Below are 14,543 nucleotides of genomic sequence, written 5' to 3'. Positions count from 1 at the left end.
TTTTTTGCAGAAAATACATCTCATACATTTCATGTCCTCTGCAAAAAGGTAATTCGGGGTCCAAGGCAACTGTCTATTCTGCTAGAGCTGGCCCTGTTCACAGGGATATAAAGCGTGTAAGGATGAATGCTCTGAAACCGGGCTTCACGTACAATGACTCAGGCATGCCGCGGCCAATAAGCATGGGTCCATTGACGATGTTGTGCTTTTATGCCAGCATAGGCACACATTAGCATGCATTTCATTACAATTGCGTAATTAAATAGTCGATTGTATAGTTGATATTTAATTGTCACAAGCACATCTGTGCAGTCACACAAAAATAATCATAGTTGCACAATTTTTATACAAGTCCAGACATAAAATACATTAAACTAAACATTAATACACCGATTAACTTATGCACAGTGATATTGATAGTACGTAAAATGCGTATACTTTTTCATGTACAAAAACAGTGATGTATAAATCACGCTTTATTTACAAAAACTCTCACTTGATCTAGCAAACTGATGGTGACTCATGGTCGGTCATCCCACTACCAAATGTTACACAATACATTAGTGTTTCCCAACCCGGTCCTCAGGGACCCACAGACAGTCCATGTTTTTGCTTCCTCCCAGCCCCTGGTAGAGCAAAAACGTGGACTGTCTGCGGGTCCCTGAAGACCAGGTTGGGAAACACTGCAACACTGCAATACATACATCTGGCCATGCATTACCATGCAAAATAACCAATGCCATTTTCTGTGAACAGTGAAAAACACGATATACAAACTGCAGCAGTTCCCAAGATGAGTTGTGCTTCATGCTGCTCAACCTGTGTAAGGGCCTTCACCTCACAAAGAGCTGCTACTGCTGCCTTTTCCAAATCTAGAACAACTTATGCTTCTTGTGTGTTTAGTACTTTAAACTATTGTACCCAACTTTGCCTTTGAATCCTACTGTGTTAAACAAAAGCTGTTATTAGTGATAAATGGTAGACACCTAAGTTGATGCTGCTGATGCAGTGTTTTGGGACAGACTCTTTGTGAACAGTGTGAGCAGTGATCTGGGCCTTTAGTCAACGTCCGTCACGGACACCTGGAATATGGAAACTGAATGCAGTGAAACTCTTCTGGAATGTAAACAAGGCAGACACACAACAGTACGCGGTCTCTGCGGCACGTAAGTCATACTTCTGTCAGGTGATCAACACTTACTATCACACGTTACTCATCAGTCTTGTTTACGGATTTCACTGCGATGATGGTACAGTCTCCTTTGTTTACGGGGATGAGTGTGTTTGCCGACCTTTACAGGCATGGGGGTGTTTACTGACGTTTTTTGATGTACCATTCCGATGAGCTTGAAGGCAGGCGGAACCAGACAACTCGGCCATCCTTTCCATGTCACTGGAAGCTACTCAGAAAAAGGCGGAAACATTCCCAAGTCAGCAAAGTCTTCAATGTTGTAATTGGCTGTTCCTTGCGTTGGATCCCCAGCCAAAGGCAGCATGTCCTAGAAGCCAGAAGAGAACTGGTTATTGGAACTCAGGAAGGGTGCATAATAGCTGCTTCAAGATGATTGTGACCTGGCAGGCTGGGTTTCCACAGGTGCATAGCCAGCTGATAAACACTGCCTTAATCTGTAAAAAAACAGCTACATATACACTGGGGATTTAAAGCCACAGCTGAGATATGTGTTTACCTGGAAGACCTCTGTCTGCCCTGGCTGGGTGTGGCTGTGCTGATCGCCGCCCTGCTGGTCGTGGTGCTGCCCCTGCCACTGTGACCACACCTCTGAGGGCCGGCCCTGGAACTGGACCCCATCCTGACCACCTTCATCTGCAACATCAGTAATTGGACGTGGCATGTATAAATCCGGAGTGGGGCTCAGTTACAGACTAGGTCGGTGCTTTGTGGTGAAGCCAAAGGATGCACAACATCCTGCTCCATGCCAAAGCATGTCTTTAAAGAACAGCCCCAGTAACGATTTTATTTTGGCGTTTAGAGGAGAACAGGCTTAGGTAGTCATCACGCATGGTTCATCGCAATGAAAATCACTCCAGTAGCTAAGGAAGAATTATGAGAAAAGCAAACTTAATCCATAGATGAAAGAGTCTCACAATGAGGAAAACTAAACCTCGGTAGAGTGCAGCTCCTAGTCGACATTCGCAGTAGCTGACAAGGCTGTGGATAGTAAGGACACAAAGGGCAAAAATCTTGCTGAAATTACTTTTTATAAACAACTTTTGAATTACAGCTACTAGCCAGACACTTAGCAATCTCCTCCAAAGGCTTTTAAGGCTCTGCTTCCTGAAGGTTGATGTGATTACCTCATCAGCACGGTGCTCTTACCGGCCAGAGCTGTCTGTGTCTGTGTGCCTAATCAGGAAACATTCATCGCTGCTCCTCCCATGTGCTCCCCATTCTTTAGGTTGCTAGTGTCCTTCTGACAGAACAGCATCACATTTGGGCAAAGAAGTTGAGTAAGCAGGTACCTGCAGGCACGTTCCAGTCATGTGCACAACTGAGGCAGCACCCAGTGGCAAACACTTGGCCACTCATAGCAACCAAAAGTGCGTTAGTACAACAGTGGCCCAGTCACTGGTTTTAGTGCATCCCAATGTCCCTTAAGAGTCTTACACTGCTTCTCCCATTTCCAGCAAGTTGGGGCCAGTATCTGAGGTATGCACGACTCACCATCACAGAGTATGGAAACAACGTACAGCGGCTTACCTGCTGATTTAGCGACCTGCGCTAAGTGTTACTCAAAGAAAAATGCGATAATTGTACGAAAAAAAAGTAAACTTCTGCCATCAGAGACAGAGGAGGTGACCTTGGAGCACTGGATGCACATCCTGGTATGTGTGTGTGTGTGTGTGTGTGTGTGTGTGTGTGTGTGTGTGCGCGCATGCCCGGTTACAAATGGTTGACGATGAGCCATTACTATAACATTGAAGAATGCTTTAACTCGCTGTATTTTATTGATGGTGTGTGTACACTTATGTCTTATGTACAGGGCAGAAGACAAATTTACCTAAGCTTTAATTTGTTATAAATATGCCGTGCAAGCCTGAGCGATGAGATCATGGCATCTGGTATTCATCCACTTGATGGAAGCTGGTAACAGCCCTCCTGATTTAAGAGAGACCTCAGGCCGGTCAGCGCTGTCTCCTCATAAGCCCCCCCCCCCCCCCCCCCCATCTGTCACGACTCCCCTGCGTGCGGTCGCACTCCCATTTACACCTTCTTTGTGACATACTACCACGACGCACACACATCTTCTGAATACGAACTGATTAATCAGTAATAAGCTAAATGAAGAACGCAAGATCTAACCTGGAATTTTTGAGAACAATGACCAGATCCTGCCAGAGTAGCCGGAATGATTATATTATATGTAAATACAACCACAATAAAAATTACTAATTAGAATAATAATTTACCACTATAACAAATACTTCTACTATTATTAAGTTGATTAACAACAACATAGTTCTCTGCTCAAGGGTGCAACATTTACTCTCTTGCAACATTTGAATCACTTTGCAGATCCTTAACTGGTACGGCAGCCCCGAAATGGAGACAGCTGAAGCAGATGCCAGGTTTCAGGAAGTTCCTGACAGACCACAGCCACCCATTCCATTGCAGGATCATCCTCATTTTGGTGTGTGCCTCATCCTCACTTTGGGGTGTGATACGTCCTCACCTTGGGATCTGCCTCATCCTTACTTTGGGATGTGTTACATACTCACGTTGGTGTGTGCTACATCCTCACCTTGGAGTCTGCCTCATCCTCACTTTGGGGTATGTTACATACTCACTTTGGTGTGTGCTACATCCTCACCTTGGGGTCTGCCTCATCCTCACTTTGGGATGTGTTACATACTCACTTTGGTGTGTGCTACATCCTCACCTTGGGGTCTGCCTCATCCTCACTTTGGGGTGTGTTACATCCTCACTTTGGGGTGTGCTACATCCTCATCTTGGTCTCATCCTCACTTTGGTGTGTGCTACATCCTCACTTTGGGGGTCTGCCTCATCCTTACTTTGGTGTGTGCTTCATCCTCACTTTGGGCTCTGCCTCACTTTGGGGTGTGTTACATCCTCACTTTGGTGTGTGCTACATCCTCACCTTGGGGTCTGCCTCATCCTCACTTTGGGGTGTGTTACATCCTCACTTTGGGGTGTGCTACATCCTCATCTTGGTCTCATCCTCACTTTGGGGTGTGATACATCCTCACTTTGGGGTGTGCTACATCCTCATCTTGGTCTCATCCTCACTTTGGGGTGTGCTACATCCTCATCTTGGTCTCATCCTCACTTTGGGGTGTGATACATCCTCTCTTTGGGGTGTGTTACATCCTCACTTTGGGGTGTGTTACATCCTCACTTTGGGGTGTGTTACATCCTCACTTTGGTGTGTGCTACATCCTCATCTTGGTCTCATCCTCACTTTGGGGTGTGATACATCCTCACTTTGGGGTGTGATACATCCTCATTTTGGGGTGTGATACATCCTCACTTTGGGGTGTGTTACATCCTCACTTTGGTGTGTGCTTCATCCTCATCTTGGTCTCATCCTCACTTTGGGGTGTACAGTACAGCCATGGCCATCTATCACAACAATGTAATCAACCTCAGTTTAATATGCCTTTGTTGGAGGATGTTGTGTAGCGCTTACGCCAGCTTCAGTTTAAGTGCAGGGAAGATTCTTGTATGCTGTGTCTAAATGGAGAAAGCTTTTTGGTGAATATGCTCTGATGATGTGTTTTTGAAGCCTGTCTGGCCGCCGTGCTTCACTGGGAGTCTATGAGAGCATCATACATAGTTTTTGCTTAGGAAATGATCATTGGACAGATAGACTTGGAGTCCCAACTGGAAGCCAAGCTTCTCTGAACGAGGAAGGATACGCGACCAATAACATTATTGCTGACGAGTCTCTCACGCTGTTGGTGATGTTGGCTCGCAGCATTCATTCATTCTGCTGCATGTGCGCGCAGGGAAGCAATTCCGCTGGAACCCAGAGTGACAGTTTATCGTTTTGTTTATCATCTTTCGCCACTGACTTTTGTAAATATTGTAAAGTTGTTATCATCGGGTTTTCAGTTCATTTTCAGGTTCAGTGATTTTCAGCAGACCAGTTTGGCAGTTAGCTTGGTAACTGAGCTGTGTGTGTTCAAGCTGAGCTAGAAGCAGCATGGCAGACCGTGTGGGTCAGGCTGCAGACTTCATTCTAAAGAGGCCTTGGCTGAAGGAGAGCAGATTTTACATATAAGTAGCTGACCTTCTAAAATAAGGAAAAAAAGACTTTTTTGGTTATACTGCCAACTGCCCAGACTGTGCTTCCCCCCTTTTTAAAAATCTCCATCCGTCACCGCTGGGCAATTCATCGTAGGCTCAGCAAAGCTGCACTTATGCCTAGTCAATCCTCGACAGCCGTATGTCTGTAATGTGAGACTTGCCTCGTTTGTATGTCGCTATGGACAAAAGCATCTGCTAAATAAAATAACCGTGAATGTAAAATGGGCAGCTTGGTATATGTTGCTCTAATTACAGCGGGTTCTAGATTTCCCAGCTCTTTTCAAACTTGTTTTCACAGACTGTCTGATGGTCCCTGGTTCTAATTAGGATGCACTAAAATAGAATGTTTGGCAAGACTGACATGCTAAATCATTTCCTTATATATCAGGCAAAATATATATAGAAATATATATAAATATGCCCAATTTAATTTATATGACAATTCATATACTGTTTGTGTACATAACTGAATACCTAAAAAAAATTAATTAAACATGTTTTAGTTGAAAAAAAACAATTTCCCCAACAGCTAGAAAAGATCATCATGACTTAAAGAATCTATTATGGGTGTTCTGTACTTTCCTAACCTAAGCAGAATTTTACTAATCCCTCAGGAAATTAAACAAATCATTTAAAAAAGGGGGCCATAATTAATTTTCCAAGAGAAGAGGAGGGAGGTTCCACTATTTCTAAGCAAGAAGGGTACATATATGGTTTCATCACACACAGACACACACACACACACACACACACACACACACACACATACGTTTGCATCCACATCTTTGTTGGGACCATCCGTTCATTTCTATGTGCAAAACCCTAATACCAGCAATGACAACCCTACCCATCCCTAACCTTAACCATAAGTAACTAAACAAAATACAAGACTTTTGGCATTTTTAGTCTTTTGAATGCAGTCACAAAATTTTATAAAATTGAGTTTTCCCTTTTGGGGACTTCAAAAATGCCCTTACAAAGTTAAAATAACAGGTTTTTATCATATTGTTGGGACAATTGGTCCCTGTAATGTAATATACACATGACCCACACACAAAGACACACACAGACAAACACAAAGATATGTAACCAAAACTAAATGGACTATAGTAAAGATACACAAAACTCCAAAGCCATTTCACAAGAGCATCAGAAGCATCAGAACCTGCTATTTAGGTAATCTATAAATCACAGCAAATCACATTAACCCAGTGCTTCCCAAACTGGTGTCGCACCAATGGGATAGCCTCAGGGGCATGTGTCACCCTAAAATAATCTCTTCACAGACTGGACGATTAAACAAATAAAGCAACGGAACATTACAGTAACTAACAATAAATGAACCACTAACTTACGTGTACTATTAGAGCATTTATGTCATTTATTTAAATTTTTAAAGCAGTTCTCACTGCTTTACGTGATATTCGGGAGAAATAGCAGAACTTCCTGGGATACAAACGTCATACAAACGTCAGCCAATAAGGGCAAAGTTGTGTCGTCACGGAGGCTCCAGTTTGTTCAGCCGGCTGAGAGGTGCTGTACCATCTGTCTTACGTCGTCTTGCTCTTGCAAGGTTTCTGTACCATGTGACATGGTGACGCGTGACGACAGTTTTGCAGCGCCGGTCAAAAAAATCTAACTATATCATGAAAAACGAGGTTTAAAATTTTCTACATGAAGTGCAGGGAGACTATCAATTAATGGGTATGATTTAGTGTTGTTTTGTGCTATAGTATAGGCTGAAACCTGCGGTTATCATTAAAAACAAAATTCGGTAAACGTAAGACACTTTAATTTGTGTACGCCAATGAATATTAACAGGAATGTTAAATCTGCATTTGCATGATTTCAAACTTATGCTGCACTTTCATTTTTAATTGATTACTCTTTTCTCCCACAGTGGTGAAATTGCACCATTTGTATTTTGTAATTGCATTTGTTTCGCTCAATTAGAAAAGGGAGTTGTATTTCAAATAAAGTTTGAATCTGAACCTGTTGTAGTTTGAATGGGGGGGCTCAATAATGTTCCTATCTAGAAAAGGGGGGCCCTGCAGAGAAAGTTTGGAACCACTGCATTAACCCATGAATGCCTTTAAACTACTGAAAACCAGTACCACACAAATAACTCTTGTAGTAAATGAAACAAATGAAATATGTAAATCCAGCTTAAGAAGTACTCCTATATAATTACACCACACACGCAGATCTCTAGCGCCCAGCTAAATGGCTTGTAGTGTGATTGGCCAGTGAGCCAAGCATCTTACCAAATGGAGCACCGCGACTGGCCAAGCTGCTGTAGCCATTCCCACTGGGGGACGATGTGGCCGGACTGGAAAGAGGGCTGTATGGAGATGGGTCTGCCGTGTAGCTGTGACTGGAGCCAATTTCGAAAGGGGAGGACTGGGCCTTCCCAGACTGGGGGGGGAATAAGACGGTATTCCAGTCAAAGCCAGGAATTACAAGGGACCACTCTAACAGGACACCACAAAAGCAGCACTCGGAGTGGAAATACAGCTGAATGAGTCCTTTGAACAGCAGTGCATTTCACCATAAAGACTCCAGAGCCATCTCACCTGTGAGGAGAAGGGGGGGCGGCTGTCTGTCCAAGTCACCGGGGCTGGGTTAATTTCCTGTGACATCTGCTCCAGATTCTGACCAGTGGGGGTTGATGCCTGGATGTCAGACACCCCAGGAACATGTATAACAGAGGAGCTGAAACACAATGGCGTCATGTAAGCCAACAGGGCAGCCTGGCTCTCGGGATCATGACTACTGCTGACATCACTGCTATCACACAGATCACGCTAAGTTACATAGGATATCTTTTTACCCAAAGGTTTTCCCAGCATGCCCTGCTTCAAAGGCACTGCCCTGTGGGAAGAGCTGCTGGCTCCCCAAGGTGGACGACGGCCCCATTATCTTTTTGTCGGCTGCAGAGAGGAGTACAGTGTCAGAGCACATAGCCAACGGCTGTGCCAAACAATGCAATATCAATATTACGACAACTGTTCTACTGGAATTTAAGTAACTAAAAGCAGTGGATGGTTTTTCAGAATGAAAACAGAGCTGCTACTCTTTAGCAACAAGTTTTGTAAATAACACAAATAAGTCCTAGCAGGCAGCCACTGTTATTTACAAATGACAGTTAGCCACTCTTAATGGCTCTACGGCCTCTGATGTGTTTTCTATTAAGGGGAAATTCAAGGAGTCCTACAGCCTGGCATCCCAGCGTACACATCTACAAAGCGAGCATCTGGTTCCTGGGAGAACATGCCATCCTGCTTCTCCAGGGTTTTGCCCGCCTCGTGGACCCCTGCAGCCGCTCCAGGGACGGGGACCTGTGGGTTTTAAGAGAGTGAGGCTGTGAGGCCATGAGCAGGCCGTGGGGGGCGGGGTGGGGCGGGAGTCGGGTGTTTCTGCTCGGGGGTTAGTACCTGGGTGAGGTCATAGGCAGGAGTGCCGGTCTTCTGCTGTTCCTCCAGCTCGACCTGCTGCTGCTGGAGCTGCCTGTGAACATGGAGCCCTGGGTCACCGATCCACACCAGGGCAGGCCTGAGCCACCATCACCTTCACTTTGAAATTAGAATTCCTCTTTTCACACGTTCAGATACCCTCAGATAAATGGCCTACAGAGGTGGGTAATTCAGGTCCAGAGAGTAGAAGTCCAGACCAAAATTTTGTTTCAATCAACCAGTTGAGTATAAAGAGTCACAGTCACAGAGTACTTAACTGGTTGGTTGAAACAAAGGGTGTTTCTGAATACCAAGAATGCAAGGATCATACTTGTGTTCTTGGCAAGACCGGCCTAACTAACTTGCTGCCTAAGAATGAACTTGCAATGAATCATGGGATTGCTCTAATTTGGTGAGTATCCTTGATATTTGGGGCAGGGCAAGAATGACATTTGAGGATTTTTACTGTCCTCTGTACTTCTGTTCTTGAGTACTGAAAATGGTCTTCAGCAACGGAAGAGGATTTAAAACAGGTAACCAAGAGCACAAGTACAGTCAAGCACGCATACTGAGAAACACCCAAAATCTTGGTCTGGCCTTCTACTCTCTCGACTTGATGGCTTACAATGTAAAACTTCAGAAAAATATATATTTACTAAAGCAATCATTCTGACTGCAATGTTTGTCATAAACTTTCACAAACAAATTTCCAAACAATCCCCCTCTGCTTAGGGAAACTCCAGAAATCTGGTTAACATATTTACACGTGTACCCATATCAACCACAAAAAAACATGACTATGGTTTACAGAGAAAGCTCTGGAATGCGTGGCTTATGTTAGAGAAAAAAATTGACTACTGCTTCCTGTGTGCACAGTGGTGTCATGGTTATGACCTTTGACCTTTCATGGTTCCATAACACAATCCAGAGCTGTACAAGGATAGGTAACTCCCAAGGCCTATTTCATGTTAAAGCCATTCGAGTTAACCAACCACAGATGTTGGTTACATAAATCTATTAGGAAACATCTAATCCTTTCAACAGTAACACTCATTTCAAAAGTCTAATATGGAAAGAGTTCTGAAGTCTTCAGATACACGAAAAGCTGAAAGCCCCGCTAGTTTGACATTTATCTTCTGTTGTATGTTGTAATTCCCTCAACAATGTTAGCTGCAGGTCAAAAATATTCTATCATTCCACACAAAGAAGAATCACCGCTTTTACCAGTTTAATATGTTATGTGAAAACCAGATTCAGGACCAAAACAAACACCAATCCCACAAGTCTAGAGGAACACACAAGCAAGCACGGAGACCTGAATCCCAAAGAGTTACAGGTCCTAACATGTCAGATGGATCTTTCACACGTTTGTATGCATTTCATATGCTACACTGGTGCTCTTTGAGGAGCAGAAATCACACCCCAGGGCAGCAGGGTGGTGGAGGTCACATGACCCACGAAGCCTTGCTCACACATTCATAGAGCACAGAAATGTTTGTACAGCTAATTCAATCTCCTCTCCAGACTTCACTGCACATTAGCATGTATCAGATTAATGGGGACCATTGTGCTGAGGAGGAGGCCGGCATCTGCTTAGCGCATGGAGGAAAGGGTCACGTAAGGATGGAAGCTAAGAGACGCTAGCTATTTACTTTGGGCGAGCAGGCCTCATCCTGGAGGATTTGTTTAGCTAAATTGATGTTTGTTTCACCCCAGGTTCCCAGTTCCAGGCTCTGCACGTTTTCCAACGGAACCTTCCCCGAAGCTGTCCTGGCCTCTGGATCGGGAATATCAACAATCCCACGCATGCCGCCTGCTGTTACGCGCCCACATCACGTGAAACGATTTGCCTACAGCAAACAAGCTGTTTATTCCTGAGTTCTACCGTTAGGGTCAGGGGTCTTCATGGTGGAAAGCTAGTACACAAGCCCACTATGATGATAATAATAATTCAAGAATTTCTTTTCCATTTCAGCGCCTTATTAATAACATAAATCAAATGGAGGCCAACATCAATCTATGCTTTAAGGCTGTTTAAAAAAGAAACATTATTAGGCTGTTTAAATAGTTCCTGGCAAAGCAGTACTACGTTCATCTGCTGAGGACTGGAGAAAACATGTTCTGAAGAAATGTGAGAATATTTCCAGCGTCTCGGCAGTGAGACAGCTCTGCAGGTTCATTCATTTGCCAAGGCAGGAACACACGGAAACTGGTCACAGAACCAGCACAAGGTCTGTCCCGGGTTAAATGCTGTATGTATTTGTTGGAATGGGGGTTCTTACTTGATGTTGGTGTTGGTGCAGATGATGTACTCAATCTCATCTGAATAGGGGTTCTGGAACGTGAAGCTGCTGGTTCTGATAAGCATCCAGTCTCTGGTCTTCAGACGGAACCGGTACATGACGGAGAGGACCTGACCTTTTAGCTTCACCACCTGGGAGGAGTGAGAGAGCTGGAGCACCAAATTCTGAGGAAGTGTGGTGATAAAAGGGCTTTGGTGGCTTCAGAAACAACGTCCAAGCACCCATCCATCCATTACAGACTAAAAAGCCTGGAGCCTAGCAAAGGCCAGGATTTAATGGGATTAATGGCAGTCCACCTTGGAATTCATGCCCAATCACACGGCACAGGCAATTTAGAGATGCCGGCTCAAATAATATAATTTTTTTTGACTAACTACAGATGGGATTTGAACCCCCAGCCCACTGGTGCTACCCAGTGAGCCACCCTGCCACCTATACCTATTAAAAAAGAAAACAAATAAAATAAAAAAACATAAATTAAAAATAAAGTCTGTCACTGAATAATAATATGATGTTTCTGTGTTATGCATTTTTTCTATACTTGCCCTCATTAACTTCATTAATTAATAGGCCATTGACCACTTGAGCCCCAGAACTAAGAGTGTGAACCTGTCACCTGTGGAGTACAGCCAGTTGCCTTGGCTTCAGTCCTCTGAAGGTAGGAGAAAACATTCCTGTCATACTCTCACTCTGTAAGGTCAAGATTCCTCAGCAGACCTACCGGATACCACTGCCGTGTTGATTTTCAAGACAAAACAAGCATTGGGTTATATCCCAGTCCGCAGCAAGCGGAAAGAGCTTCTCATGCCAAGGAAGACGTCAAACTGAGGAACGTCTTCCTTACTCCACACGACTGACTGTGTAACCAAGCAGTCACCCAAAGAAAGAGTACGCTGAAGAATAATGTCTTCAAAGGCTTTTTTTTTTTTACTACAAATGTCCTTACAGACAAAAGACGCACTTTGTTTTGTGAGAGCTGGTAGCACAAAGCCAGTTTATGTTGGCATGACCCATGGACTATGCCCATCTGCTGGTTCTGGTCTATCAGGCCAATGGCTCCTTAAGCGGGGTGCAGACTTCAGTTAGGATGGAAGGCACAGAATGATTACCAGCCGCTCTCCTCTCCATGTGATATATGTCGTCAACAGTAGATGCTACGGCTTTATTACTACAGTGTAAACTGGCTTCCTGTCATTTCCTAAGGGGGTCCTTGAGAAGGAGCATTTGGGAGAAGAAGCCCACCTGTTGGAAACTCTCTCTGAGGTGGCCCTGGTCCTCGGGGTGGCAGAATTCAAGGATTCCTTTGCCCAGTAGGTCCTGTGTTAGACGGGAGTGCATAGTGATCAGTGAGGAGCAGCACCACTGAGTAAGAAAGGCCTGAAGACTGAGACACCCCCATCATCCCTGACGGGGGGCAGCGGCTTGCCTGCGGCTGGTATCCAACAACGCTGATGCAGCGAGGGTCCACGAAAGTGGTGACACCGTCCAAGTTGTGCCGTGAGAGAAACTCGGTGGGGACCAGGAGGCCATTGGTGTCCACAGTGACCGGCGAGCTGGTTACCTGAGAAGATAGTGTCACATGGTGTATTATAGAGGAAAGTACAACTTAGCACTACTGAACAGAGCTTACAATGACAGAAGAATAAATCCACTAGCGAACAACAACAACAATTAAAGGCTATACAAACAGTTGGCTTTAGGGACATGTGAAAGGTGTGGTCGTTGTTTTAGGTTATGATCCAGTGGAAGGGATTCTGTTCCGTGTTGAGCTGAAAGAAAGCTGCCGCTCAGAGCTGAAGTCAGCAAACCAACGTGGGAGCGAATGCAGAGCCCAACATGGCCACGGACAAAGCAAGGATGACAGAGCTGGACCTTCAGAACATCTCCATTCAGAGACAGACATCAAATGCGTGTGGGACAGCCACACCCTCAAAGGCACCCCGGCACCAGGACACACCGCGAGCCGCACGTCCGCCAACACACCTGCAGTCTGCCGATCGCCACCAGGCAGTATTTGCTGGTCTGTCCCGGTTCAGCATCTTCCTCAGGCATCGTCACACCTCAGAAAGAGGGAACAAGGGTCACCTGCTAGTGAAGGCCGAGTGACAGGGGGACCCCGACGCCCCCGCACCCTATTCCAAGCCACGGGAGCCACCCCACATAATAACCTGCCTGAGCAGACTATAGACCCCCACCAGACTGCTCTTATTATGGCTACAGTTTTTATGACGTTGCACTAAAGATTACACCGTCCCTTTAAGGAATTTCAAAGACAGTCTCTCACAAGCTTGATCCACTTGAAAGAGACGCCCCCCCTTCACAAATGCTCACATATCTCCGCTGCCCTTGATGAGCCCCTGATAGTACAGCTACCCAGGAGTGAGCTCTGGTCAGTGCACTCATCACTGCTTACTTCAAATGAGCAATTCATTAATAGGCATATCTGTAAATCATAGCTAACATTATCCATTACCTCCTGACTGGTTTAGGCCTGGTCAATCTATGCGAGTGCGTGGGCCATGTATATATTACATTGTGGGGATCAATGTCCCCACAATGTGATAAAAAAAAAACCCTGTTATTTTGACCTTGTGAGGACCTTTTTTCGGTCCCCACAAGGGGAAACTCAACCGCAATCAAAAAAAAGTGTCAAAAGTCTTTTATTGTGATTGGTTACTCATGGTTAAGGTTAGGGCTGGATAGGGGTTAAGATTGCAGATCTCCACGGAGATATGAATACAGACGTGTGTGTGTGTGTTTGCATATTTCTGACCATTATCATTTCAGTACCTCCTCTCCATAACAGTTCATCAGCTGACTTCAAATATTCAAACGTTGCCATTGAGACTGAACCGAATGAAAGTTCCTTTAGAAGTAAAATAACAATGTTGCAGCTCTGAGGTTCCAGAACTTCTCAGGTCTTCAAGAGTCGCTTCCCTCGGGTTCTAGCAGGCCTTGACTGACAGGGCACACTAATCCCAGCCAGCGAGCCTTCAGAAGCACGCCAGAGGTGTCTCTTTAGGACACGCTGGGAGTGGATCCAGCCACACGGAGATCAAAATGCCAGAGCGATTCCCAAACCTATTCCCCTGTCCTAACTGCGGCATCGCAGAACTCATTTGTTGTTTATCGTGTCTACGTGTTGTTTCTTGACGAGTCCTGCTCAATTTCACCGAGAATACAACAACAAGCAAAATACAACAAAAATGCACATACAGCGGGACGGGCTGTAAGGAGGGGGCAGTGAGAATAGGGCATTCCTCTCTCTGTGGGCAGACCAAAGGCAGATTCCTTTTCTTATGATCAGCCCAACAAAATACAATTTACAGTAAGCAGATCCTTGTTTTAGCCTGAAATCTAAATATTTGAATGGGATACTGCAGGTCATTATCATTCATTGTTGTCTTTAATTAAAACATCCAGACACGCTGTCAGTTTTAGACATACAGGGTCTTCTAGGGTGAGTTTTGAGGTAAAACGTGGTGTCAGGCTGAACGGGTG

At 44.8% G+C, this 14,543-nt stretch overlaps 1 protein-coding gene across 3 annotated transcripts in view; it reads right to left on the bottom strand.

Annotated features, from left to right (window-relative positions):
- Positions 1-266: 266 nt before the first annotated feature.
- LOC111859910 (aryl hydrocarbon receptor nuclear translocator 2-like) overlaps positions 267-14,543 on the bottom strand; it is a 28,618-nt gene continuing 14,341 nt past the window's right edge. For 2 of the 3 annotated variants that reach the window (XM_072698270.1, XM_072698271.1), the window contains exons 9-19: positions 13,026-13,102; positions 12,469-12,603; positions 12,285-12,359; positions 11,022-11,173; positions 8,722-8,794; positions 8,502-8,625; positions 8,118-8,217; positions 7,861-7,999; positions 7,554-7,702; positions 1,689-1,836; positions 267-1,499 (exon numbers count right to left, since the gene is read on the bottom strand). In XM_072698270.1, coding sequence (XP_072554371.1) covers positions 1,401-1,499; positions 1,689-1,836; positions 7,554-7,702; positions 7,861-7,999; positions 8,118-8,217; positions 8,502-8,625; positions 8,722-8,794; positions 11,022-11,173; positions 12,285-12,359; positions 12,469-12,603; positions 13,026-13,102 — 1,271 coding nt within the window. In that variant the 3' untranslated portion in view covers positions 267-1,400. Of the gene's footprint in view, positions 1,500-1,688; positions 1,837-7,551; positions 7,703-7,860; positions 8,000-8,117; positions 8,218-8,501; positions 8,626-8,721; positions 8,795-11,021; positions 11,174-12,284; positions 12,360-12,468; positions 12,604-13,025; positions 13,103-14,543 lie in introns of all 3 variants that reach the window. The other variant, XM_023843053.2, reaches the window with a different exon arrangement.

The sequence above is a fragment of the Paramormyrops kingsleyae genome, chromosome 13 (assembly GCF_048594095.1).
Source record: "Paramormyrops kingsleyae isolate MSU_618 chromosome 13, PKINGS_0.4, whole genome shotgun sequence".
NCBI classification, from domain to species: Eukaryota; Metazoa; Chordata; class Actinopteri; order Osteoglossiformes; family Mormyridae; genus Paramormyrops; species Paramormyrops kingsleyae.
Note: the sequence above shows the minus strand (reverse complement) of the source record. Positions and strands in the feature narration are given on the sequence as shown.